Source organism: Chlorocebus sabaeus, chromosome 2, assembly GCF_047675955.1.
Source record: "Chlorocebus sabaeus isolate Y175 chromosome 2, mChlSab1.0.hap1, whole genome shotgun sequence".
Lineage (NCBI taxonomy): Eukaryota > Metazoa > Chordata > Mammalia > Primates > Cercopithecidae > Chlorocebus > Chlorocebus sabaeus.
Window position 1 is genome coordinate 85,075,921 of NC_132905.1, and position 25,267 is coordinate 85,101,187.

The 25,267-nt window shown below is 39.1% G+C and overlaps 1 protein-coding gene across 2 annotated transcripts in view; it reads right to left on the bottom strand.

Moving 5' to 3' along the window:
- Positions 1-25,267, bottom strand: part of CXADR (CXADR Ig-like cell adhesion molecule) — a 76,320-nt gene that overhangs the window by 12,371 nt on the left and 38,682 nt on the right. Inside the window, exons 4-7 of one of the 2 annotated variants that reach the window (XM_037982816.2) lie at positions 19,906-20,061; positions 18,225-18,347; positions 17,555-17,693; positions 13,743-13,926 (exon numbers count right to left, since the gene is read on the bottom strand). In XM_037982816.2, the coding sequence (XP_037838744.1) occupies positions 13,743-13,926; positions 17,555-17,693; positions 18,225-18,347; positions 19,906-20,061 (602 nt within the window). Of the gene's footprint in view, positions 1-11,950; positions 13,927-17,554; positions 17,694-18,224; positions 18,348-19,905; positions 20,062-25,267 lie in introns of those variants that run through there. The other variant, XM_007966801.3, reaches the window with a different exon arrangement.

Consider the following 25,267-nt stretch of genomic DNA (forward strand, 5'->3'; position numbering starts at 1 on the left):
CATCCTGGCTAACACAGTGAAACCACGTCTCTACTAAAAATACAAAAAATTAGCCGGGTGTGGTGGCGGGTGCCTGTAGTCCCAGCTACTTGGGAGGCTGAGGCAGAAGAATCGCTTGAACTTGGGAGGCGGAGGTTACAGTGAGCCGAGATTGCACCACTGCACTCCAGCCTGGGTGACACAGTGAGACTCTGTCTCAAAAAAAAGAAAAAAAAAAGAAAAGTGAAAAGTGAGACCATCTAATAACATCCTATCAAAACAGTCGTCACAAATGTATTAAATCTGCATCCAACTCTCTCACTGTCTGGCATCCATCTCTGAAGAAAATGTTTTCCTTCCCCTCTTTAAGTTAATCCCTCCACTGAAGTTCTTCATTTCATCTTAGCCCCTTCTTCTTTCCAGGCTCTCTTTCCACAGCCTACATTAATTATGCTTGCATCTCTCCTATCTTAAACTAACCTTTAGTTACTGCTCTAGTTACTGTGCCCTCCTGCTTTTTCCTTCCCTTCACCACCAAGGACCTTGAAAGAATAGTCTACTAGTTTTTACATTGGGTCTTATGAATCAGATGTCTCAGGAACTAGTGGGGGATTTGGTGAAGGGGGGATGTGGGGAGGCAAAGAGAAGATAAACAATAACCATTTCATCTGATATGATATGAACCTTACATAGGATTTCATTTGAGACAGGTACATCCAAAATGTACTGCTTCCTTAGATTTATTAATTTTTTTTGAAGACAAGGTCTTTTGCTCTGTCACCCAGGCTGGAGTGCAGTGGCACCATCATGGCTCACTGCAGCCTCAACCCTTGGGGCTCAAGTAACCCTCCCACCTCAGTATCCTGAGTAGCTGGGACAACAGGTGCGCACCACCATGCCCGGCTAATTTTTGTATTTTTTGTAGAGACGGGGTTTCGCCATGTTGGCCAGACTGGTCTTGAACTCCTGGGCTCTGCCTGCCTTGGCCTTGCAGAGTGCTAGGATTACAGGTGTGAGCCACTGAGCCCAGCCCTGCTTCCTTAGATTTCATTCTTGCTTTAATCCACTGTACTGTGTTGACCCAGCCATCCTAGCAGAACTGGTCCATCATCATGTATGATTTCATTTTTATAGTAGGTTTTCCTTAGTTCCTGCGTGCCCCAGGGCACCGACTTGGGCTTCTTCTCACTCTACACACTCTTACCTGGTGATTTCACTATATGCCTTTTGCTTGGAAAGGCTAGAACTTTTCACCTCACACCTGTTAGTTTAGATATGAAAAAACAGACAAACAAAAGCAAACCCAAAGGTAAGTGTTGGTTGAAATGTGGAGAAATTGGAACTCTTGTACACGGCTGGTGGTAATGTAAATTGCTACAGCCATGATAGAAAACGGTAGGGAGGTTCCTCAAAACATTAAAAATAGAACTACCCTATGATCCAGCAATCCTACCAATCTTTTGGTATTTTCAGAAGAACTGAAATCAAGTTATTGAAGAGATGTTTGCACTCCTATGTTCACTGCAGCATTATTCACAATAGTTAAGATGTGCAAAGAACCTCAATGTTGATAGATGGATGAAGAGATTAAGAAAATGATATCTAAATACAATGAATATTAGCCTTAAAAAAAACAAGAAAAGTCCTGCTATATCCAACATGAATGCACGTGGAGGACATTTTGCTAAGTAAAATAAGGCAGTCTCAGGAGGACAAATATTGCATAAAACCAATTTTATGAGGTATATAAAACAGTCACACAAAATAGAAGCAGAGGGTAGGATGTGCCAGGAGAAACGGGGAGGGAGAGATGGGGAATTGCTACTCAACAGGTAGAAAGTTTCAATTATGCAAGATGAGTAAGTTCTTATGTTAAATGTTTTTACCACAAAAAAAAAAAAAAAAAGGGCCAGAAGTTCACTTTTTTTCTTTACCAAGGTTTCTTAAATTGTGTTCTAGAGATCAATGCATCAATTAAAAAAAAAAAAAAAAAAAAAAAAAAGCTTGCAGAATGGTCTGACATGTGAAAAAAGGTGGTTTCACTTAAATTTCATTTCATTTTTCCCAACAACCCATTGTCTTAATACCTGTGCTCCGAATGCTCAAAAGAATGGAAAAGACTCTAGGAATGCAACATTTCCATACGACATAAAATTAAAAGCAATCTCTAGGTCCAACAGTAAGAAAATGATGAGTTATGGAACATCAACTTAATCAAACATCATGCTTCATTGAAATGGATATATATGAAATGCTTCCAACAACAGATAAGACGTTTATGATACAATAAGATTAAATAGAAAAAAATTAGAGAACATGCACTTTAAAAATAAAATATATATATTTAAATATGCCAGAAGGTGAAATAGGACAGATAGGTTTTGGTGATGATGTCAGGTAAAACATTTTAAAATTCATTTACTATTTGGTCAGTGTTACCTTAACAAGGAAAAAAAAAATTTCTTTTTTTTTTTTTGAGACAGGGTCTCACTCTGTGTAGCCCAGGCTGCAGCGCAGAGGCACACTCACAGCTCACTGCAACCTTGACCTCCTAAGCTCAAGTGATCCTCTCACCTCAGCCTGGCGAATAGCTGGGACTACAGGCATGTGCCACCACATCCAGCTAATTTTTGTATTTTCTGTAGAGATGGGGTTTCGCTGATGTTGCCTAGGCTGGTTTTGAATGCCTAGGCTCAAGCAATCCACCCTCCTTGGCCTCCCAAAATGCTGGGATTACAGGTGTGAGCTACTGCGCCAGCCTGGAAAACAATTCTTCAAATATTTTACAATCAAGTCAGATGAAAATCAAATTTGAATTTGGATAATCAATGAATTAGACACATGCTGGCTTATAGAGAAATTATTTCAATAGTTCTCATTACTGGCAGGTATTTTGATATAACACAGTAAATGATGTCACACATTATGGCAGTACTGGTGTATATCCTAGAGGTTTGCAGATAGTCTGAACAGCATGGAAATGTAACATATTTAACTATAAATATGGTGCTTTTTAAATAAATAAATTAAAAGACTATTTAATAAATAGTCTTTAAATAAATAAAGACTAGTCAAGTGCGGAAGTGAGAAGGGGCAAAAGAGTGGAACAAAGCGCTTGGCCTGTAATTGTGAACACTGAATGGAGGTAACTCGCTATCTTTGGACCTGCTGGTTCTGCTTTTGACTGAACAGTGACAGAGAAGGTGTGAGTAGAGACATTTATTTATCTCACGGTTAGTACGTAACACCAAGGGACTACTACTTCCGAGTTACTGTAAAAATCCCAAAGGCAGGGTAACCATACATCTTACTGCCCAATCCAACATACTTTTGAGAGCAAATGATTTATTGCTGTTATCAGTTACACCAAGGTAACAGACATAAACCTACCCCAGGAAAAGTGGGATATAGTCACCTTATATGAGATAATGAGGCAAATATTACTAGTATAATTCAAGAATAATAATGATGCTAAAAGCTAACACTTAACTGAGCACTGACCAGGTGCCAGCCTGTATACTTGACATATGTAAACAGCAATCCCATAAAAATTGGGATAAATACTACAAGGTAGATACTATTATCCTATTTTATTTGTGAGGTAAAGGAGTATAGAGAGGTTAAGTGGTTCGTCTAAGGTCATCCAGCTAGTAAGTAGTGAAGCCAGAGATGGAACCAGAGCTGGCTATCTCCCAAGCTCCTTTTATGGCGTTATCCTGTCCAAAGTATTTTTGGAGGATTCCCCATCTCCTTGCCAATAGCCTGGTTAAGCACTTACTGCATTTATACCAAATTAAATTTGTTCAGTCAATGGAACCCTGTTGGGCATATTTCTTTTTCCTCCTTTCCAAAGCCCTTAAAAACTTTTTTTTTTTTGAGATGGAGTCTTGCTCAGTTGCCCAAGCTAGAGTGCAGTGGCATGATCTCGACTCACTGCAACCTCTGCCTCCCGGGTTCAAGCAACTCTCCTGCCTTGGCCTCCCAAGTAGCTGGGACTACAGGCGTCCACCACCACGTCTGGCTAATTTTTGTATTTTTAGTAGAGACAGGGTTTCACCATGTTGGTCAGGCTGGTCTTGAACTCCTGGCCTCAGGTGATCCACCACCCTTGGCCTCCCAAAGTGCTGGGATTACAGGCGTGAGCCACCGCGTCCAGCCTAAAATCTTTTTTTTTTTTTTTTTAACTTTAGAAATTTTACAATTGAGGACAGGCACGGTGGCTCACACCTGTAATCCCAGGACTTAGGAGGACGAGGCAAGGGTATCACTTGAGTTCAGAAGTTCAAAACCAGCCTGGGCAACACAGCAAGACCTCTCACTACTAAAAATAAAAAAAAAAATAGCCAGGCATGTTGGCATGCCTGCTATCCCAGCTACTTGGGGGGCTGAGGCAGGAGTATTGCTGAGCAAGGAAGATCAAGGCTGCACTGAGCTATAATTGTAACACTGCACTCCAACCTGGGCAACAGAGCAAGACCCTGCCTCAAAAAAACAACAACAAAAAAAAACAAAAACAAAACAGAAAACAGAAAAGCCTTCCCAACAGGAACAGTGGCAGATAGAATGAGACACTTTATTCAAGGTTGCCAGGAATATTATCTTTCTCACTGGCTGACAGCACTGCATCCCTAAATATCAACCCTTATGTATGTATGTGTGTGTGTGTGTGTGTGTATGTACAGTATATATATTCCATATTTTTCCATTTCCTACTTCCTGTTTGAGTGAAGTGCCATAGTTTGGGCACTTGTGTATATCACACACATTCTTGGTAATCAACATTTTTCTATCTCCAGTCCTCTCTCCTACTCCAGATACATCTAGATATCTATTCATCATCTCAATTTGCATATCTAATAAACTTCTCAAACTCAACATGTTCAAAACTGATTTCCTTAGCTTCACTTCAGAACATTCAAAGAATTAGGGCTCCGACCACTGCCCTTACTTCTCTCTGCATTCTCTACCATGATTACTTCATCTATTCCTGTCAAAAATCTGCCTTAAGGCTTAAAACTGCCGAATTTTCTCTCCATTTCTGAATTTTCTACTTAGGTCCAAGCTGGTAATTCACCTGCCTCCTATCATCATGCCTGGATTGTAATAGATATTTTATATGTTGCATGGCTAAAACAGGATTCTACTTTCAAATTTGCTAATCTTTCTGTCTTTCCTAGTTTCATATCATAATTTCCCACACAGTTGCTCCAACCAAAAACCAAATATCCACTCATCCATCATGACCAATCCATTCTTTGTTAACTTTTTAAAATAAATATTCAGGATAAACTCACAAACACACATACACGAGTACTTGAATATGTATAGAACATTCCTAGAAGGGTAAATAAAAAACTGACCATATTTTTCACTATATACTCAGATCTTTTGAATTTTATTCTGTGAAATAGATGACCTATTCAAAAATTACCAACATTGAAGCAGCAGTTAATGCCTTTTGAAGGGGAAGTGGGGACAGAAACTGGGAGGAGAGAGGGTGAGTTAGATTTCACTCTATACTTTGTGCATTACCTTTCTGAAATACTTTACAAACGATTTCAGGTTCATTAATAGTTATCTTGTGAATAACTTAAAATGTAGAAGTTCTTATCACTTCTTGGCCTTTTGGCTAAGATCAAGTGTGAAATGTAGAAGTTCCTTTAAGCTTTACTTCCCTCAAAAAGTAGTTTTCTCTTGTCAGCAAGATTCACTTAAAAAGACAAGTTCATAATCATTTCCTTTTTTTTTTTTTTTTTTTTTTTTTACAGGGTCTGCTCTGTTGCCCAAGCTGGAGTGCAAAGGCACGATCTCAGCTCACTGCAGCCTCTGCCTCCTGGGTTCAAGCAATTCTCTTGCCTCAGCCTCCCGAGTAACTGGGATTACAGGCATGCGCCACCACTCAGCTAATTTTTGTATTTTTAGTAGAGATGGTGTTTCACCATGTTGGTCAGGCTGGTCTCGAACTGCTGGCTCAAGTGATCCACCTGCTTTGGCCTCCCAAAGTGCAGAGATTACAGGTGTGAGTCACCGTGCCCAGCCTTATAACCGTTTCATCAATTACTTTTTCACTTGACAAGCAGATGTGAAGTTAACAAAGTCACCCATATTTGAAATAAAGATAGTATATTCCTGGGGCAGGCGGAGGCAGTTGAGGATCATGAAATACCTATGTTGGCATAGTTATTTAGGTGTTGATACTGTTATTATGCCACTGAAAGTTAAACAGAGAACCCTCTGGGTACATGTTTTATGCCAATGCACACTATCTTATTAGTCCCTCTCAAAATGTGCAGTCATCATTACTCTTATGGGGTGAAGTGTCCCCATCCTCTAAATTCCTATGTTGAAGTCTCAGATTCCCTAGAATCTCAGAATGTGACCTTGTTTGGAAACAGATTTGCTACACATGCAATTAGTTGAGATGCGGTTATATGGGTAGGTCCTAATTCGGTGACTGGTGTCCTTAAAAAATGGAAATGCACACACGGTGACAGACATGCATAGAGGGAAGAGAGATGGACAAAATGGTCACCTACAAGCCAAACACAGGGTCTGGAGCAGATCCCTCCCTCACAGCCCTCAGAAGGAACCAATCTTGCCAACACCTTGATCTTGGACTTCCAGCTCCAGAACTATAACACATTTCTGTTCTTCAAGCAGTTTGTAGCATTTTTTACGGCTAATACAATCACACATAAAAATTACTTGTAAATGCCTAGGTATTTCAGAAGACTAGCCATTTAAAAAGACTTTGACATAATACTCTTCAGGTTTTGTGGAAAGCTAAAATCTTCTATGAAATTGTTTTAGGTATTTTAGCAGATCACCTCAAATTCTGATACTAAGAAATATTATTAGTATACCAAATTAAACAACAATTTTTAAGTAGGTATTTTTTTTTTCAACCACACTAAAAGTCTGCAATTTTGTGAAGCCCAAGGGGAAAAAAACTTAACGTTAGTGCCTTAGCATGGAAATCAGTCATCTGCAAAGGGTTTCCTAAGCCAGAGTCTCCCAAAGTTGGTTAATTATTGAAATAATCTGGAAGAGAAGAGTCACTGATTTCACCCTAGACCTACTCAGCAGGAATCCGTAAGAAGGGCTTTAGAAATATATTTATAAACTGCTTCTGATAATGAGTTTTGTTTCCGTGTTCGCTACTATTGAGTCAGGTAACCCATGCTGTATTTGGGCAAGTTAACTCCTTAAGCCAAGTGCAGCCTTTCCCCTCACTGCACATACTCATCCTTTTTCTCATGATACTGCCTTTTTTTTTTTTTTTTTTTTTTTTGAGACAGAGTCTCATCCTGTCACCCAGGCTGGAGTGTGCAGTGGTGCAATCTCAGCTCACTGCAACCTCTGCCTCCCAGGTTCAAGCCATCCTCCCACTTCAGCCTCCCAAGTAGTTAGGATTACTGGCATGCACCACCACATCTGGCTTTTTTTTTTTTTTTTTTTTTTGTATTTTTAGTAGAGACGGGGTTTCACCATGTTGGCCAGGCTGGTCTCTCGAACTCCTGACCTCAAGTGATCCACTCGCCTTGGCCTCCCAAAGTGCTGGGATTACAGGTGTGAGCCACCAAACCTGACCAATACTGCCTTTTTGAAGAGACCAGGCCAGGGGCGTTGCAGAACATATGATGCATATTTAATGAATACGTATTTGTCCCTAGTGTCCATAGTTTTCTTACTAAATATCCACTCAGCATTTACTGAGCAATTTGGAAGTCACCGAGTTAGGCAGTGGGGACTGAGGTAGGTAAATCACCTACAGAGTACTGAAGGAGGTCTATCAAGCAGGTGAAACAATTAGAATGCAAAGGTTTTGTGCCACAAAAGACCTGTGCTGACATTGAGGCGGGCACAGAAGTACCCCTAATTTAGAAGAACCTAATAGCTTCTTTTTGTATAGTTACCTTAGAGTAGTAACTTTTTCCCCTATAAATATTTAACACAATTTAAAAATCATCTAAGTAACAAAGTATGTTTGATTTATACTTTGGAAACACCAGCAAAAAAACCTAAGCTTAATTTCTTGGACTAGCTTCTTGATTTTTTCACTGTTGGTATTATTGCATCTTGAAATTATCTTTGATTATGCCTTAGACTTACACTATTTTTATTGAATAATAAACTACTTCACACCCAATGTTATCTCAGCTTAATCAGCTTTGCCATTTGTTAACCAGAAATATGATCTGGCCATTAGAGCTATAAGATTAAGATATGGTCTAAATTAAAGGCATTTAATTATTCTCGGTTTCACTTAGCATATTGCACTGTACATCTCGATTCCTTGAAAGTCTGTGTACCATTATCAGTATCCCAGTTATCGGGGTAAATACCAACAACTTTCATTATTGTATCAATTCTATCTCTTTGAAATCTTCCAACATTCCCTGTAAAGTAGGTATTTGGTACCATTTGAAGCACTAGGAAACTGAAGCAAAGTGAAGCAACTAGTAATAAGTGGTATTTAAGCATGTCCTGTGCCTTCTAGCACTATGTCCTATGTTCTTCACCTTTTAATCCCTGAGTAGAAAATTTCACATCAGTATAAATCAGTGGTTCTCAAAAGGAGGCGATTTGCCTCCGACCCCAGGGGAGATAGTTGGTAATGTTTGGAAATACTTTTTATCATCACAACTGTGGTGGGCATGCTGGTGGGGGGGCCAGGGTGCTACTGATATCCAGTGGGTGGAAGCCAGGGCTGCTGCCAAACATCTTGCAATGCACAGGACAGTTCCCTACAACAAAGAATTATCCAGCCCAAAATGTTAATAGTGCCGAGGTTGAGAAACCCTGGTATAAACAAAATATTCCTCAACATGCTTCTTACAGTAGCATCAATAGCCCATTCTGGTTTTTCCTGAAATCAACATTTATAGTCAATGAAAATACTTTAAGCCAAAATGAGATGTTACTTTGGTTCGAATATCTGTGCCTCCCTAAAATTCTTATGTTGATATATATTTTATTAGCCAGAAGTCCAAATCTCACCAATATGTTGAAATCTTAATACCCAACGTGATAGCACTCAGATGTGGGGCCCCTTTGGGAAGTGATCAAGTCATTAGGACTCTACTCTCATGAATAGCATTAATGGCCCTTATGAAAGAGGCTAGAGGAAGCTCCCTTTCCTCCTTTCTGTCATGTGAGAATACAGCAAGAGGCGCCATCTTTGATACAGAAGGTAAGCTCTCACCAGCCACCAAATCTGCCAGTGCCTTGATCTTTGACTTCCCAACCTCATACCTGTGTATATACACACACATTTGGCAACGTATCTGAAAAATGTTTGAGTTTATACTGTAAATTCTGAAATGATCACAGAACCCCAAATATTATATACTATTATATAAGCACATAGGAATGGGGAGATTTTGGTCTGTATGCTTGACATGTTTTCAACGATGTATTAATATGACTGTTGCAATCTTTATTCTTTCTGTTTAGAGGATGCACGGGGGGAAAGGAAACCATGACACAGCAAGCAGGGAGGAATAAAATATTGAAGCTTTAGCGGACATTGTATAAAAGGCACAATAAAGCCACACCATGAGGCAGAGAAATGCTTTCTCAATTTTATTTCAAAAGTACACAAGGTCACAAAACTAGAGCAAGTTGTTTTTCTTAACAAATTTTGTTCTTACAAATTTCAAAATCTGCACCATTGGATATATAAGCCAGAAATCGTACATACAAAATCTGAAACTGACACTATCAATTCTATACTTTGCACACGTGGAGTGTCAAAATATTTTTCTCGGTAGTACAAGTGTATTTATCACTAAAATTCACAATTAGGGAAAAGAATAAGTGAATCAATGAATTGTGGTTCTCTTAAAACTCGTGTCATTAAATAAGTTAGCAGAAAACACGAAGTTCTGTTTTGATGGAACGTTTAGTCTCGATGACTAAAACCAAACCCAACTGATATGTCCTATATTCTTAAATTATAAAATAAGATACTTTACAAAAGTTAACCTTAATGAATAAGAGGCTGGTGTTATCTGCTATAAGATAAATGATCAGCCTTCCCGAAAGATAAATAAACTGAACCACAATTCACACATTTGTTTATTATTCTTCCCTGCTTCTATGACATTTATAAAAGGAATTTGTGCTCAGTTACGGCCTATTTTAGTGTTAAAATAGGTAAATGAGTAAGAAATCCTATTGCAGAACATAATGCCTTTGTTGCTGGAATATCCAAAGGCATTCAAAATATTAAAACTTGCCCAGAACATTTACACTACTAAACACAGGAATGTTATAAAGATATATGTACATATATATATATAATATAATGTCACAAGCCACTAAGAAGTTAAAATTGTGCCAACATTTTCTACAAACTACTCTTTATGTGACACATCAAAGCATTAACCACATAAAATACGAACTTTTTCTGTTCACACCGGAATAAGGCATCTGAAAGCCCTAAACACTGCTGAAGTGAAAACTAGAAGAAAAAACTCTTAACATTCACATAACATCAAATGTACATGCTGCACGCACACAAAAGACACTGAGAATATTTTTAAGAAGCCACACATCACAGAATTTGATAGTCACCTTCATGCAATGAGTTCCTTTGATATTTGATCAAAATGTTTACTTGCCCCTTTACTTGTTCCAAATTTCCAAGATTAACTCTCAATTTTTAAAAAGTATCTTTTTAATAAAAATCAGGTATCTCTTTATATCCATGATCTATATGGATAGTGATTTGGATTTTTTCAATCCCACTCTCCTTAAGATACACTCAGGCTGTGTTTCTATTTTAGAAAGTCCATGGCAGATAGCTCAAATTAAAAGGAAGGAATTTGTCCAGAATAATTGGTTACTGTCATGAATAACAGACATTTTAGGGGGTGGGGGAGTGAGAGGCTCTCTAATAAGGGAATAATATTAGTTAAGATTGCCAGTAAGAAAAAAAATAGCTGTAAACAACTCCGTATTCAAAGTACAGAACTGGCTGGATGTTGGGGCTCACCCCTGTAATCCCAGCAATTTGGGAGGCCGAGGCAGGAGGATCTCTTGAGCCCAGCAGTTTGAGACCAGCCTGGGCAACACAGTGAAACCCCATCTCTTTAAAAAAAAAAAACCAAAAAATGTACAGAACTATATATTCGAAAGTACCATTTCTCTTCAAATTATCCTTTGTAACCTAAAGAGATGGATAGTATCGAGTCTCTCAGTTATAAAGTAGAATCAAATGGCTTTGCTATTAAGATGCGGTACTGTCCTTGACTGATCTAACTGAAATGCTTTAGTAATTTTTTGTTCAACTACTTGATTACCAATAGCAATACTGGAGCAAATATTTGATCTCTGGTTCAACTGAAATTATGAGTGAGAACTACTTGAAAATTTATCAGTACTCTTTGGCTGACAGAATTTTACAGTGAGACATAAGCCTATAAAACAATGTCCTCTAAAATATGAAATATATGGGAAGAAAAGTCTTGTTCCTCATGTGTTATTAAAAAAAAAAAGGAAGGAAACTCTTATACGTGTCCACTTTCTATAACTTCTACTTAGATCAATAGGATAATGTTCATTATATGAAAGTCAGGAATAGGAAGAACCAAAATTTTATTATTAATGTTCTATTTGTTTACTTTTTATAATACTTTATAAATAAACTTTATTCATATAAAACAGGCCGAACATCTGACATTCAAAAATGGCTACTGTTATAAAACCAGAAACATAGTCAGAGTGTTGGGAATATTGAAATTTCTAAATCTTTATGAATAACACAATCGCTTAAGTGATATGCACAAAGAACAGAAAAGAGGCAAGCTTGGAAATGTGAGGATAGAAAGGTGTCACAGTGATGTGTTTTTAGAAACAGTACCTTCACCTCTAAGCACCTTTCAGGTAGGTGATAGCTAGCTCATAGGCACCAGAAATTCATAATAGAAATTAAATTACCCAAAAGGCACAGATGAAAATGTTAACACAAGTATAAAAGTAATTTTATGTAAGGTTAAAACCTATTTTTAAGATGCTTCCAAATATGTAAAACTATACACAAATCCATTACACATTCAGCTTAAGTTTACCATTAAAAAGTGTACACACAATACTCTAACCGTAAATACATGCCACCGTTTATAATGTAGCATTTACCACCACAGCACCCAAAGATATTAACAGAAACCAACTCCCTACTAAAATCTAGGGAAAGGTTTTAGAGCTAGTGAAAGAATTTATTGCAGACCGTATTTATTATAAAGAGACTATTGGCTCATTCTACTATATCCACACTCCCTCACAATCTTAAGGGAAATACAATAAATCCATTTTCTTCTCCTAAAATGATATTTAGCGCATTTGGCAAGGAGGAGTAGTCCCTTAACTCCTTTTTCTTATCTTTTTTTCTTTTTCTTTTTTTTAAAGAATAAATCACTTTCACAAAACTAAGACTCAAACGTTTCTGAAGCTCAGCTTGATTTGCCAGAACTACACAGAGACATGTTTGGTCACACAACAGCAACTGTACATCCTCCCAAGTCTGGAATACAGAATTGATGGAGGACACTTACTTGCTTAAAATGTATTTGATTATTCTGCATTTATGATAAAAATATCATCCAGGGATTATATTCAAGAGGGTAAATTTAGGATTACGTGTTTCTAGAACATATAATATGTAACACCATCCAAAAACAACAAACAACATAAAGCACTGAAACCGAAGAACCACTTAAAATTTAGAATAAATTAGGAAATTTCAATCTATAATTGTCAAACAATAAATGAGTTATAATATTTTTCTAATAAGAAAAATATCACCTAAAGTGGAAAGCCAGTATTTAGTTGGAAACTATGAAATACTACATCCTTGATCTGGCTGGCCGCCATTTTGAAGACCACCACAGATCTCAAGGCATGAGACTATTCACCAACAAAATCTATCCCTGCCATTGCACCTAGTGTCATCTCAATATGTGACTGACAGCAAATGTTCTCACTTAATCTGATAGATGCTCCTTTAGCATATAAAAGAGTTTGCTAAGTCCCTATTACCTGTAGCAGTCTATCAACTAAATATTTAAGAAGTCATTTCACAGACAAGGTTTATGAATGACTTAGAAGTAAAATTAGTAATTTCTAAACCACTGTAGTGTTTTCTATGTTTTTAGAGATATTCCAAACACAAGAGTTTTCAAAGGAGCTATAAAAACAAGTACAAACATACATAAGTAATTTTGTCATGGATGTTTCTGCACTAATTTGGGGGAAACTGGTGGGCCATAAATAAATGAGATACACATCCTAAAAATAATGGTAAAAAATATCAAGTACCACTTTCAGATGGTTATTCAAGTATCAACTTGGTATGCAAGTAAGTTCACCAATTTCTTCACCTATGATTTCATATTCAAAGTGCTACATCTTACTTAGGTACTGATAAATTTAGAAACCTTTATAATCAACCTCTTAAAGAAAATCCAGCTTTTTCAGATGGTAAACTTGTCTTTACTAACTTTAATACCTGTAACTATTTCAATATAACCAAACAAAAATTTTAAAAAATATATTCCTTACAGTTCCTGATTATTTTTGATATATTTTGAGGCTAGGAACAAAATTTAGACCAGAATAGGTTTTCACATATCAAAAAAAGGAAAGGAACATGGAGAGCACAGACAAGACATATGGAGGCTCTATACTATAGACCCATCCTTGCTCTGTGCTGGAATCATCACAGGAATCGCGCCCATTCGACTTAGATTAGGAGCAGCTACCTTAGCAGGTGGGAGAGTCGGACTCTGAGGCGTGCGTTCAAAGTCTTCACTTGGTACTTGGTTATACTGAGTCTTGGAATATCCTTCCATGTTGGAAGGAGACATGGATCCCAGGGATGAATGATTACTGCCTATGTAGCTTCTGGCAGTGGACGTACGGCTCTTTGGAGGCGGCACATCTTCCCTGGAAAGCAAAATCCCCAATACATGTCAAGAGAATAAATTTCTAAAAACGTACAATTATGTAAGCTATGAAGCATGGATAAGAGCCTGTATTTAGGTACTAAACATATAAAAGTGTGTGTGTGTATGCGTGTCACAAAAAAGCAAAAAGTGCAAGCCATAACATCATAAATTCTGCATCTGTCCCCAATCTGTCATTGTGATTAGAGTTATGACTTCACACTTAATAAAATATGGTATTTACACAAATGTAGATGATTCTAGAATGTTGTCTTACAAAACACAAATCTCAAATCATTTCATATTCTAGTATCACTGCTCAAGATAACCTAGTTACAGCCATGTAACACTTTATAGTTGAGAAAACACTAACACCTACAAATATATTTCTATCTTAATCACGCCTGTAATCCCAGCACTTTGGGAGGCCAAGGCAGGTGGAGGTCACTTGAGGTCAGGAGTTCAAGACCAGCCAGGCCAATATGGCAAAACCCCATCTCTGCTAAAAGTACAAAAATTAGCCGGGCTTGGTGGCAGGTGCCTGTAATCCCAGCTACTCAGGAGGCTGAGGAAGGAGAATCACTTGAACCCAGGAGGCGGAGGTTTAAGTGAGCTGAGATTGCACCATGGCACTCCAGCCTGGGTGCCCGAGTGAGACTCTGTCTCAAAAAAATAAATAAATGATAAATTTAAAAAATTTTTAAAAGAAAAAATCATTTTTGTATTAAAGTTATCTGAAACCTTAGCTGAAAACACTACAGATTTAAGTTTGCTGGGAATTTAAGCCTAAGAATTTTCATACCAAACACTGACAGAGAGCTCAACTGGCCCTCCATAATCATGGGTTCCACATCTGTGAAGCCAACAAACCATGTATAGAAAATTATTTTTTAAAAAATATTGTCTGTACCTAACCTGTACAGATTTTTTGTTGTCATTATTCCCTGAACACCACATTATAACAATCATTTACACAGTATTTACATTAGGTATTATAAGTGATCTAGAGATGACTCGAAGTATACACAAGAGTGTGTGCAGGTTATATACAAACAGTACGCCATTTTGTATCTTTTTTTTTTTTTTTTTAGATGGAGACAGGTTCTTGCCATCTTGCTCAGGTTGGTGTCTTGAACTCCTGGGCTCAAATGATCCTCCCATCTTGGCCTCCCAAAGTCCTGGGATTAGAGGCGTGAGTCACTGTGCCTGGCCGTCATTTTATATCAGGGACTTGAGCATCCTTGGATTTTGGTATCTGCAGGAGGTCCTCCATGGATACCGAAGAATAACTGTGTATCTGAGTTATCTTTGGTGCATTTAAAAAATACAGGCGTACTCGTTTCATTGTGCCTTGCTTTTATCACACTTCATAGATACTTATGGCATGTTTTTTTTAACAAATTGCAGGTGTGTGGTACCCTTGTGTCAAGCACATGTACCTGTACCATTTTTCCAACAGCATCTGTTCACTTCATGTCTGTGTTGCGTTTTGGAAATTTTCACAACAGTTAAAACTTTCTCATAATCATACCTGTTAGGGTGATCTGTGATCAGTGATCTTTGATGTTACTATTTTAATTTGTTTTGGGGCAGCATGAATTATCCCCATATAAGACAGCAAACTTAATAAATGTTGTGTGTGTTCTGGCCATCTCCAACGACCCCCCCATTCTCTCACCCCTCCCTCAGGCCTCCCTATTCCCTAAGACACAATAATATTGAAATTAGGCCACTTAATAACCCTACAATGACCTCTAAGTGTTCAAGTAAAAGGAATAGTTATCACAGTTCTACTTTTTAAAATCTTTTATTTATTTTGAGACAGTCTCGATCTGTCAACCAGGCTAGGGTGCAGTGGTGCGATCACAGCTCACTGCAAGCTCAAACTCCTGGACCCAAGCAATCACCAGCAGGGCTCTCTTTAAATCAAACCCAGAAATAATCAACCTTAGTGAGACTGGCTGAAAGCTAGTCTCTTGCACCAAACAGCCAAGCCAAATTGTAAATGCAAAGAAAAAGTTCTTAAAGTCAAAGTGTTACTCCAGTGAACAAGTGAATGGTAAGAAAGTGAAACAGTCTTATTGCTGATACGGAGAAAGTTTAGTGGTCTGGAGAGGATCAAAATAGTCACAACATTCCCTTACACCAAAGCCCAATCCAGAGCAAGGCCCTAACTCTCTTCAATTCTATCAAGGCTGAGAGAGCTAAGGCAGTTGCAGAAAGAAAGCTGGAAGCTAGCAGAAGCTGGTTAATGAGATTAGGGAAAAAGGCCATTTCCATAACATAAGAATACAAACTGAAGCAACAGAAAGTTATTCAGAGGATCTAGTTAAAACAGCGTTGATGAAGGTAACTACACTAAGTAACAGATTGTCAATAGAGACAAAACAGACTTCTACTGGAAGAAGACACCATCTAGACCTTTAATGGCTAAAGATGTCAGTGTCTGGTTTCAAAGCTTTAAAGGACAGGTTGACATTCTTGGTAGGAGCTAATGCAGCCCAGGAGTTGGAGACCAGCCTTGGCAACATGGTGAAACCCCATCTCTACAAAAACTACACGAATTAGTCAGGTGTAGTGGCTCATGCCTGCAGTCCCAGCTACTCGGTAAGCTGAGGTGGGAGGCTCACTTGAACCCAGGGAGCAGAGGTTGCAGTGGGCCATAACTGCACCACTCCACTCCAGCCTGGGCAACAGAGAATGAGACCTTGTCTCGGAAAACAGACAAACAAGAGAAAAACCCAACCACCACAGAAAGAAAGAAATTGCCATAGCCACTCCAACCTTAAGTAACTAGCATCCTGATCGGCCACCAGCCATCAACACTGAGGCAGCAAGACCTTCCACCAGCGGAGAGATTAGGACTCACTGAAGGCTCAATCATTAGCATTTTTTTAGCAATAAAGTCTTTTTTAATTGGGGTATCTACACTGCTTTTTTAGACATAATGCTACGGCACACTTTAGACTATAATATAGTATAAACATAACTTTTTGTGCACCGGAAAAACAAAAACATTCATGTGATTTACTGCGGTGGTCTGGAACCAAACCCACAATAGCTCTGAAGTGTCCCTGCACAAGTGTCCAGACCCCACCCCAGATCTACCAAATGTCAGTTTCTAGGGTGTGAAGTTATGTGTTACTACTTTCTAAAGTTCTATTATCGAATATGTACACTTCTCATTAAGACCTTCTGATTTACAATATTTAAGGAAAATAAAAATTATACTACCAATCGTTCTACAAACTACCAGACTACCTGATACAATCAGGTCAGATTTTTTTTTTTTCCAAACCTCAAAATCTGCTTTATTTTTTGAAGGCTTCATCCCTCCCACTGCAGGTGGGAATTCTTCTCAAAAAGGCAGGCAGTCTTGAGATAATAATTTCGCAGTGGCTCTTAAAATGGGGTACAAGAAAGTTGGGGAGCGGGGCACAATGAATGGTGGTTGGAGCTCTGCACTTGGAGTTAAAAGTAAATGCTTTCAAATGTATTGAGAAAAACGGGGCCAAAGCTTTATCCCTTCTTCTAAGAAAGATGCTTCGGGAGTTAAGAAGAGACCTAATGCTTTAGAGACATGACATATGTTTGGTATACATCAGTCAACTCCTGTCTCACTTAATTACCTGATGTCGTGATGAACTTCCTTTTCATATTTTTCTTCTCTGCGCTTTTTATGACAGCAAAAGATGATAACACCAATGAGCACTAGAGCAAGCAAAGTTCCTATAATGGCTCCTGCAATTAGTCCAGCTTTATTTGAAGCTAAAATAAGAAGAATTAATAGTAAACAAACAAACAAACAAAAAATATATATATACACACACACACGTATAGATATTGAAGGTAGGCTACACATTTTTTTATTGATATCATCACATGTATTAACTTTAGGAGACAAATTATTTAGTCTTTTTGATTTGGGGAAAAAATTCATTAAAAGAACTGTCTTCTGAACTGTATAATCTATTTCAAGCATTAAAATGATAAAACCTGTCTGAAAGATTTTAATATTCAAAGCTATCTTGGTTAACACATAAGAGTGTTCTAAGCTACTCAACATAATAGCTAAACACGGTACAAGGGTTGATTTGACAACTCTTACCTTCTTAATATATCATTGCAATTATGAAGTTTTTAATAAAATATATTTTTCTAGAAAAGCTAATAATCAAACCACAGTGTTCTGATCAAAGTCAGTGTCCCCTTGCCCTTAATACACATTTGCTGACTGAACTAAAGGAGGTGGTATAAAGATAACAGAAACAAAACCACCAACAGAAAGAAGATACTTACGAGGGACAACGTTTAGGCGCAACAGGCACTGATCGGAGCCCACTCTGTTTCTGACTGTACAGCTGTATGTCCCAGAGTACTCAGAAGAGGCATTTTTTACAGATATAACAGATAACGTCATTTCTATGGAAGGAGGAAAAAGAAAACAAACTCATTTTATAGTATGTACTGTTATCAGGTGTTAGTAAACGTAGCCCTTATCAAATTTGACAATCCAGTTAAAAGCAAGACAGACCAAGACTGGATGCAAACAAACTGGCACTGAGCCACACAGATGTTTCCAGAATTCAAACAATCATGCTTCCAGTTCGTGTGTATCAAGGTGAAAGCAGCCATGACCCCCTGCAGCACAGAGCCTCGGCTGGAGCAGGCGTGTTGGTCCACTGTAGCTGCTGCAAACCCATCTGGGGGTACATCAGACTATACACACTACGGCATCCCACAAAGGATCTCTCATGCAGCAGGAAAACATACAAAACCTATTTTATTCCCCCCTAGATGGAAGAAACATACAAAAGAAAGTCAGAAGAGGACTCCCAGATTGGTCTCTGAGTTTGAAAAAAACAGAGGCAGAGAGAAAACCTACTAAAGATCAGGATGCAGTGGATGGTGGGGTGGAGCCTGGTAATCAGTTTGAACTAGGAAGTCAATTGTAACAAACGGGTGAACAGATTTGGCCAATCTGTAACTTTCTAGTTAGTGTCACATGGGTTTGCTTTTAATTTATAGACAAGCCATGGGTAAATGACTATATTTTAAATCTAGTCGAAGCACTAAAGATCCAACTCTTACTCTACTTTAGCCACTATCTAAGTTATAATCATGAACATTTCTCATCAATTAAAAAAAGAAATTGGCCAGGCACAATGGCTCACGCTTATACTCTGGGAGGCTGTGGGGGGAAGACAGCTTGAGCCCAGGAGGTTGAGACCAGTGTGGGCAACATGGAGAAACTCCATCTCTACAAAAAATACAAATTAGCAGGGTATGGTGACACGTGCCTGTAGTCTCAGCTACTCAGGAGGCTGAAGTGGGAGGATCATTGGAGCCTGGGAGGTGAAGACTGCAGGGAGCCGAGATCCTGCCACTGCACTCCAGCCTAGGTGACAGAGCGAGACCCCTTGTCTCAAAAAAAAAAAAAAAAAAAAACCACCAAAGTAACTAATTATAATATCCTAAAAAATGAAATCATAGAATAGCTCTTCCTTTATAATATATGACACTAAATTGATATTATAAAACCCTGAATAATTCCCATGGAAATCCTGTTTACTCTATGTAGAAAGGGGAAAGCAAGCATTTGGGAATCTGAAATATATAAGCAGGCGGGGCACATGCCTGGGCTCATGCTTGTAATCCCAGCACTTTGGGAGGCCAAGGAAAGAGGACTCCTTGAGCCCAGGAGTTTGAGACCAGCACAGGCAACACAGGGAGATCCTGCCTCTACAACAACATTTTTTAAAACTTAGCGGGGTGTGATGGCATGCACCTCTAGTTCCAGCTACGTGGGAGGCTGAGGTGGGAGGACGACTTGAGCCTAGGAGGTCGAAGCTGCAGTGAGCAGTGATTGCAGTGAGCCTGGGTGACAGAGCAAGGCCCTATCTCAAATCACACACATACCCCCTACTAGATTTTAGTCCAAATCAATGGCACCTGGTACAAATACTATTATCAACAGTACCTGCTAACCACGAAGTGGGCATTTTCTGTGAGTCAGACAATTTTTGCCACTCATACTGTAATGGAAGTGAACCTTCTTTTGGTTCACATTTTAGCTTAAAGTCACTTCCAATTTCTTCTGATCCATCAACATAACATCTTGTACCTGAAGGCTTAACTGAAAAAGAAAATGAATTATAAATTTACATAAGAGAATGGAACTTACTTTTACGCATACAGGATTGTACACAACCACTGACTCATTATCAGTTGGTTCTGGGTTCAGAATTCACAAAAGAATGAAAGACCACAGTAAGTGATCAACATCAGTTTATTCAGCTTTATCTGACACAAAACAGCACAGCATAAGCTCACACAAGCAGCCACTGCATTAGTAGATACAGCAGTATCTCAGGCATAGCTCGGTGCCTGTCCATTTCATGGGGCACACCTGAAAAAAAGCAAGAATGATGCACTTGCTTTTTTCGGCAAGACCACTTGAGAGTCAAGGAAGCTCCCCCTTCCATTCCTCAGCTATTCTTCCCCATGCTTGACATGTAGCCCTCTGACAGTCCGTACCAAGTCACAACCCTCTAGGTGCCATAACCCTGACAATCAGGCAGTTTATAATCAACAATACTGACACTTACTGTAGCAAGGAACAACTAGCATTCTGCATTTACATCAACTCAAATCCATCCAAAGAGCCGGCAACAAAAAAGAAAACCTGGGCTGGGCATAGTGCAATCCCAGCACTTTGGGAGGCCAAGGCAGTGGGGGGATCACTTGAGGTCAGGAATTTGAGACCAGCCTGGATAACACAGCGAGACTCTGTCATTATAAAAACTTCGAAGAATGAGCTGGGTGTGGTGATGTGTGCCTGTGGTCCTAGCTACTCAGGAGGCTGGAGTAGAAGGATGGCTTGAGACCAGGATTTAGAGGCTGCAGTGAAGCTCTGATCACATCACTGCACTCCAGCCTAGGTGACAGAACCAGATCTTGAATCAAAGATATTCACAGCCTGGAAATTCATGTGTAAAAAAGAATATTTAATACTTTTTTAAAAAAGGAAATCTGAGGTTATATTCCAGGTGTTCCTGGGTAACTGTTTAGAACGGCTACTAACTCCATTACCTGCAACAGCTCACTGCAGCCCTGGTGGATGAACACCCTGGCATTGCATACTCTTCTGCTGAACTTTAATAAGGTATCATATTCACACAATAAAGTTCACATGCTAATCATGTGGGCTGATTACTTTTAATAAATGTTTCTATATCCATTAAGCATCACTCCAACCCTCTCCCAAGAAAGATCCCTCGTGCTGGTTACAATAGACGTGACTTCAAAACGCCAGACCCAGGCAGCCACTGATCAGATTTCTACCACTGTGGATTAGTTCTTCGTCTGGAATCCCATGAATAGAATACTACAGTAGGTACTTTTTTGTCTTCTTTTATTCAGCATAACATTTCTGAGACTGAGCCACGTTATTGTCTATATAGCTACTTTAGTATTTCAATGAATGACTATAACACAAGTTTGCTTATCCAGTCACCTGTTAATGAAGATTGTGTTTCCAGTTTGGGGCTACTGTTAAAGCCTAGTTAGCCAAACCGACAAGGAGTATGTAGTCTATCAAAATCAGATTGGCCAGAGAGGAACGCATTATGAGGAACCAGGGAATGCCACTGGACAAGAGCAGGGATGCTGAAGGATGCTGAGGAGGTTCTAAGGAAGTAGCCATCAGCTCTCAATCAGTTGTTTCTGAGATTAGGAAAAATGCGGATTAAACAGGAAGTGAGAGCTGTGAGGAGGCGGGGCCATTTAGTAACTGAGTATTCCAGTAAAGGATGGGTAGTGCAATGTAGGTCTGGGGGCAACATTCGGAAGACAGCAATAGTCTATGCTTTACCACTGCTCTACGTCTTTGCGAGACACATGTTTTCTAGAAACTCTGTGGCTGACTTTAATCTATATCTGTCTTTCTGGCTGATAAATGTCAAGACTGTTTTTTTCTTTTTTACTTTAAGCTGATTTTCATCTTTTCAGTCATGAATAGGTTTTTATTCTTTTACTACTATGAATAAAGGCAAATGCATTTTACAGTTTTGCAGTATGAACAACGCCGCTTGAACACTCATGTGAACACTGGCGTATGCTTTCCTTTGTCTTAGTAACTGCTGGATCATATGGTGACTGTACATATTTTAACACTGTAAGAAATTGTCAAATGCTTTCCCAAAACTGGCTCAACACCATTTGTCATATTCAGTGGGGTATCTTCAACTAAGGTTGTCAACCATGACCTTACTCCTTCTTAGTAGCTCCTTAACAAATTTAATTTATTCCCCTTCATCTGCTACTAGTTACATTTTTAAAATAAGGGTCAACACATATTTAACTGCACTGTTGATTTTTCCAAGCAATCTGACCAGGTGCTCTGGAGACTACATCAATTGGACTTTTAAATAAGTTTTGCAAATTATTTCATCCTGGGAGTCTTCAATGAAATGAGCCTTGTTCTCTTCCATTTCTTCAAACTACCAGTAAATCCTTTATTAGAATAAATTGCCAGCAAATAAGTAACTGATGCAATGCTTCGTGCATCAAACATCTATGGGTAATATGGTATTCTAACTCTAACCCTCACCCTTTCTATACCCATTTTCTCCCATATAACCAGCAAGCTAAACATATCTAATAACGGATAGTTTATTTAAAACTGCTGCTAGGAAATTCAGGGCCTCACTACAACCCATCCACAGTAAAACAAGATTCTAACAACACAGGTTTCTGAATGACACTTTGGAACGGCCCACTTACTTTCCACTGGGAAGAGAAAGGACAAGTCTTTTACATGACAACATCCAACCATCATACTATGAGGAAGATTAATTCTTAACCCATGGTACTCTGCTGGAACAGAAGAAAACCACAAAGAGAGCACGAATAAAGTCTTGTCCCCTAAATGTTTCTTTGGTCTGTGCTTCCCACATACTGGTCATTGTCTGCAGAACATCTGCCTCCATGATCACTAACACAACCAACAGTCCTTCTCAGATAAGGGTATGTGACCATTGAGTTGTAGTTGGACACGGTATCCCACCAATTTAGTAATGCTCTGCTCCATACATGTATTACTTCCTCATCTTTCCACGCTGGTGGCTACACCAGTCTACTGGAAATACTCTCTAAATCCCTACATGAGACAAGGGATACTTTTATCATGATGTCATCCTTCCAAGAAATATAATTCCTGATGAGTTCAAAATGCCCTGACTCCAGGCAAAATCTATCAATAGATGCTAAAATCGATAGGCAAAAGTTAAATGAGAAACAACATATTTGCATGGTCTCGAAGTAGCTCCCCCGAGACATTTTTTAATTACAGAGGGAAAAATAATAACTCTAGAGTGGAGAAGCCCATCAGATAAAACTTAAACCAAGTGATCACGATTAACAATAAGACATGACATCATGTGCCCCCGGACGCGACTGGAGGAGATTAAGGAGATATAAATGCAATGTAGATTCCAGATGCAATCCTAGTATAAAAAGGACATTACTGGAAAACAGTTAAATTCAAACTGGGTCTGTAATTTAGTTAATAGTATTGTATCAATGTTAATTTCTTGGTTTTGATGATTATAAGATGTTAACATTAGGGGAAATTAGATGATGGGTCCACTCTCAGAAACTTCCTCATATTTTTGCAACTTTTCTATAAAACTAAAAATTATTTCAAAATAAAAAGTAGTGAGGGGCTGTGCCCTGTATCAATGGTTTGCAAATCCCTTAGGACCTTTAAGGCCAGTGATGACGGAGCCACTACACTTGCTGTTGCCACTGTGATCTGGTGGCACGGTGCAGTGGGAGTATACCATATATGTCCAGGAATTGTTTACTGTGCATGTTCTGCTCTTCAAAACACCTCTGTCTCTTTATACCAAAAGGTTTCAATAAACAGGTCCTTTCAGAGCTCTAGGGGAAGGTGCCCGTGATAGGTGGCCACAACAGTAACCTTCTATCAATTACCTTTGTTATTTCCCACTTCCGCTTCTTTACTGAGCCGCATCCACATGAGCTTCTGCTGTGTCTGAAAGAGCAAGGCAGGCATGGCAACGGAGCAAGCTACAGCTACAGCTACAGCAACATGCTGCCCCTCACATCCAGATGACTAACAGTCATCTCTCTGGGCTAATGGCCACATAACACAGAAGCTCAATGAATGAACTGTCATTACCCTGTGAATGCCATGATGGCAGCTACTTCAGATTTCCCACAAAAGAACCAAAGCACTAGGCAGAGCCACCATCAGTGAATCAAACCAGCTCCAGGGACCACCACTTAGTTGGGTCACTAGAGGGCACTTCATCTTATCTTTCGCCCCAGATAATCCAGGCAGAATTTCCAGGCAAAACTAACAGATAAGCTTCAATCCAATTTTTACCTTCAAGAGAATACAATTCTGGTAGTTTCTCCCAGCAGCAGTCATGACTCATCTAAAAACATGGAAGAAAGAGCCACAAGAAATTATCTGGCTCCGACACAATCTCGTCCAGATCAGAGTACCAGCTGTCCCTACTTCTCTTCGGCAATCACTTCCCTGCTTTCTCCTGTCATCCCCAGTTTATCCCCTCCTTCCCTCCCTGGTTTGAATCCAAGGCTCACTGGGCTAAAAAATTCTCCCGAGGAGTAACTCAGGGTGAACCGTGTCAGTGCTTCCCACTTTCCCATTCTTAGGACATGCTGGGGTTCAAAGTTCAATATAAAAAGGCCACTCCTACGGCTGGGCAGTCACAGATCCTGCCACGAGTGAACTGAGCCACATTATGGGCCATCCCTGCCACCCAACTCAGGTTCCTTTTGGGAAATGTTCTGCTGCATGCTGTAATGGTCTCTTCAGCTGAGAACTGCAAAGGTGACCCTGAATCTGGTCCCACAGGATCCAGATAATACACAAACACACACACACGCTTGTCCACAACTCTTCTGGGAATATGTGCCAACCCCATTATCCCAGTGTACCTGTCCCATCATATAGGGTCATTCTGATAATCAAACATCTTCTGCTTCGTATATCATGAACCCCTTAATATTCCGTATACATTTTCCAACTCAATACTTCCTAGAGAGCAGTGTTGGAAGAAAGTATAGTCGGGGTTATGATCTCAGGAATTCCTGGGTCTGTGATAAGAATTCGGACCAGGTGTTCATCTTTCACTTGCTTACACATTTACGAAAAAGAAAAGTTACTCCATGTTAACTCAATGAAGACACAGAACACTCAAATTTCCAACATTACCATATTCCTTTATCCTGGTTCCTTTTTCAGATTGACTTACTTTTACACCACAAGAAACATTTTTAGCTAGTGCGAT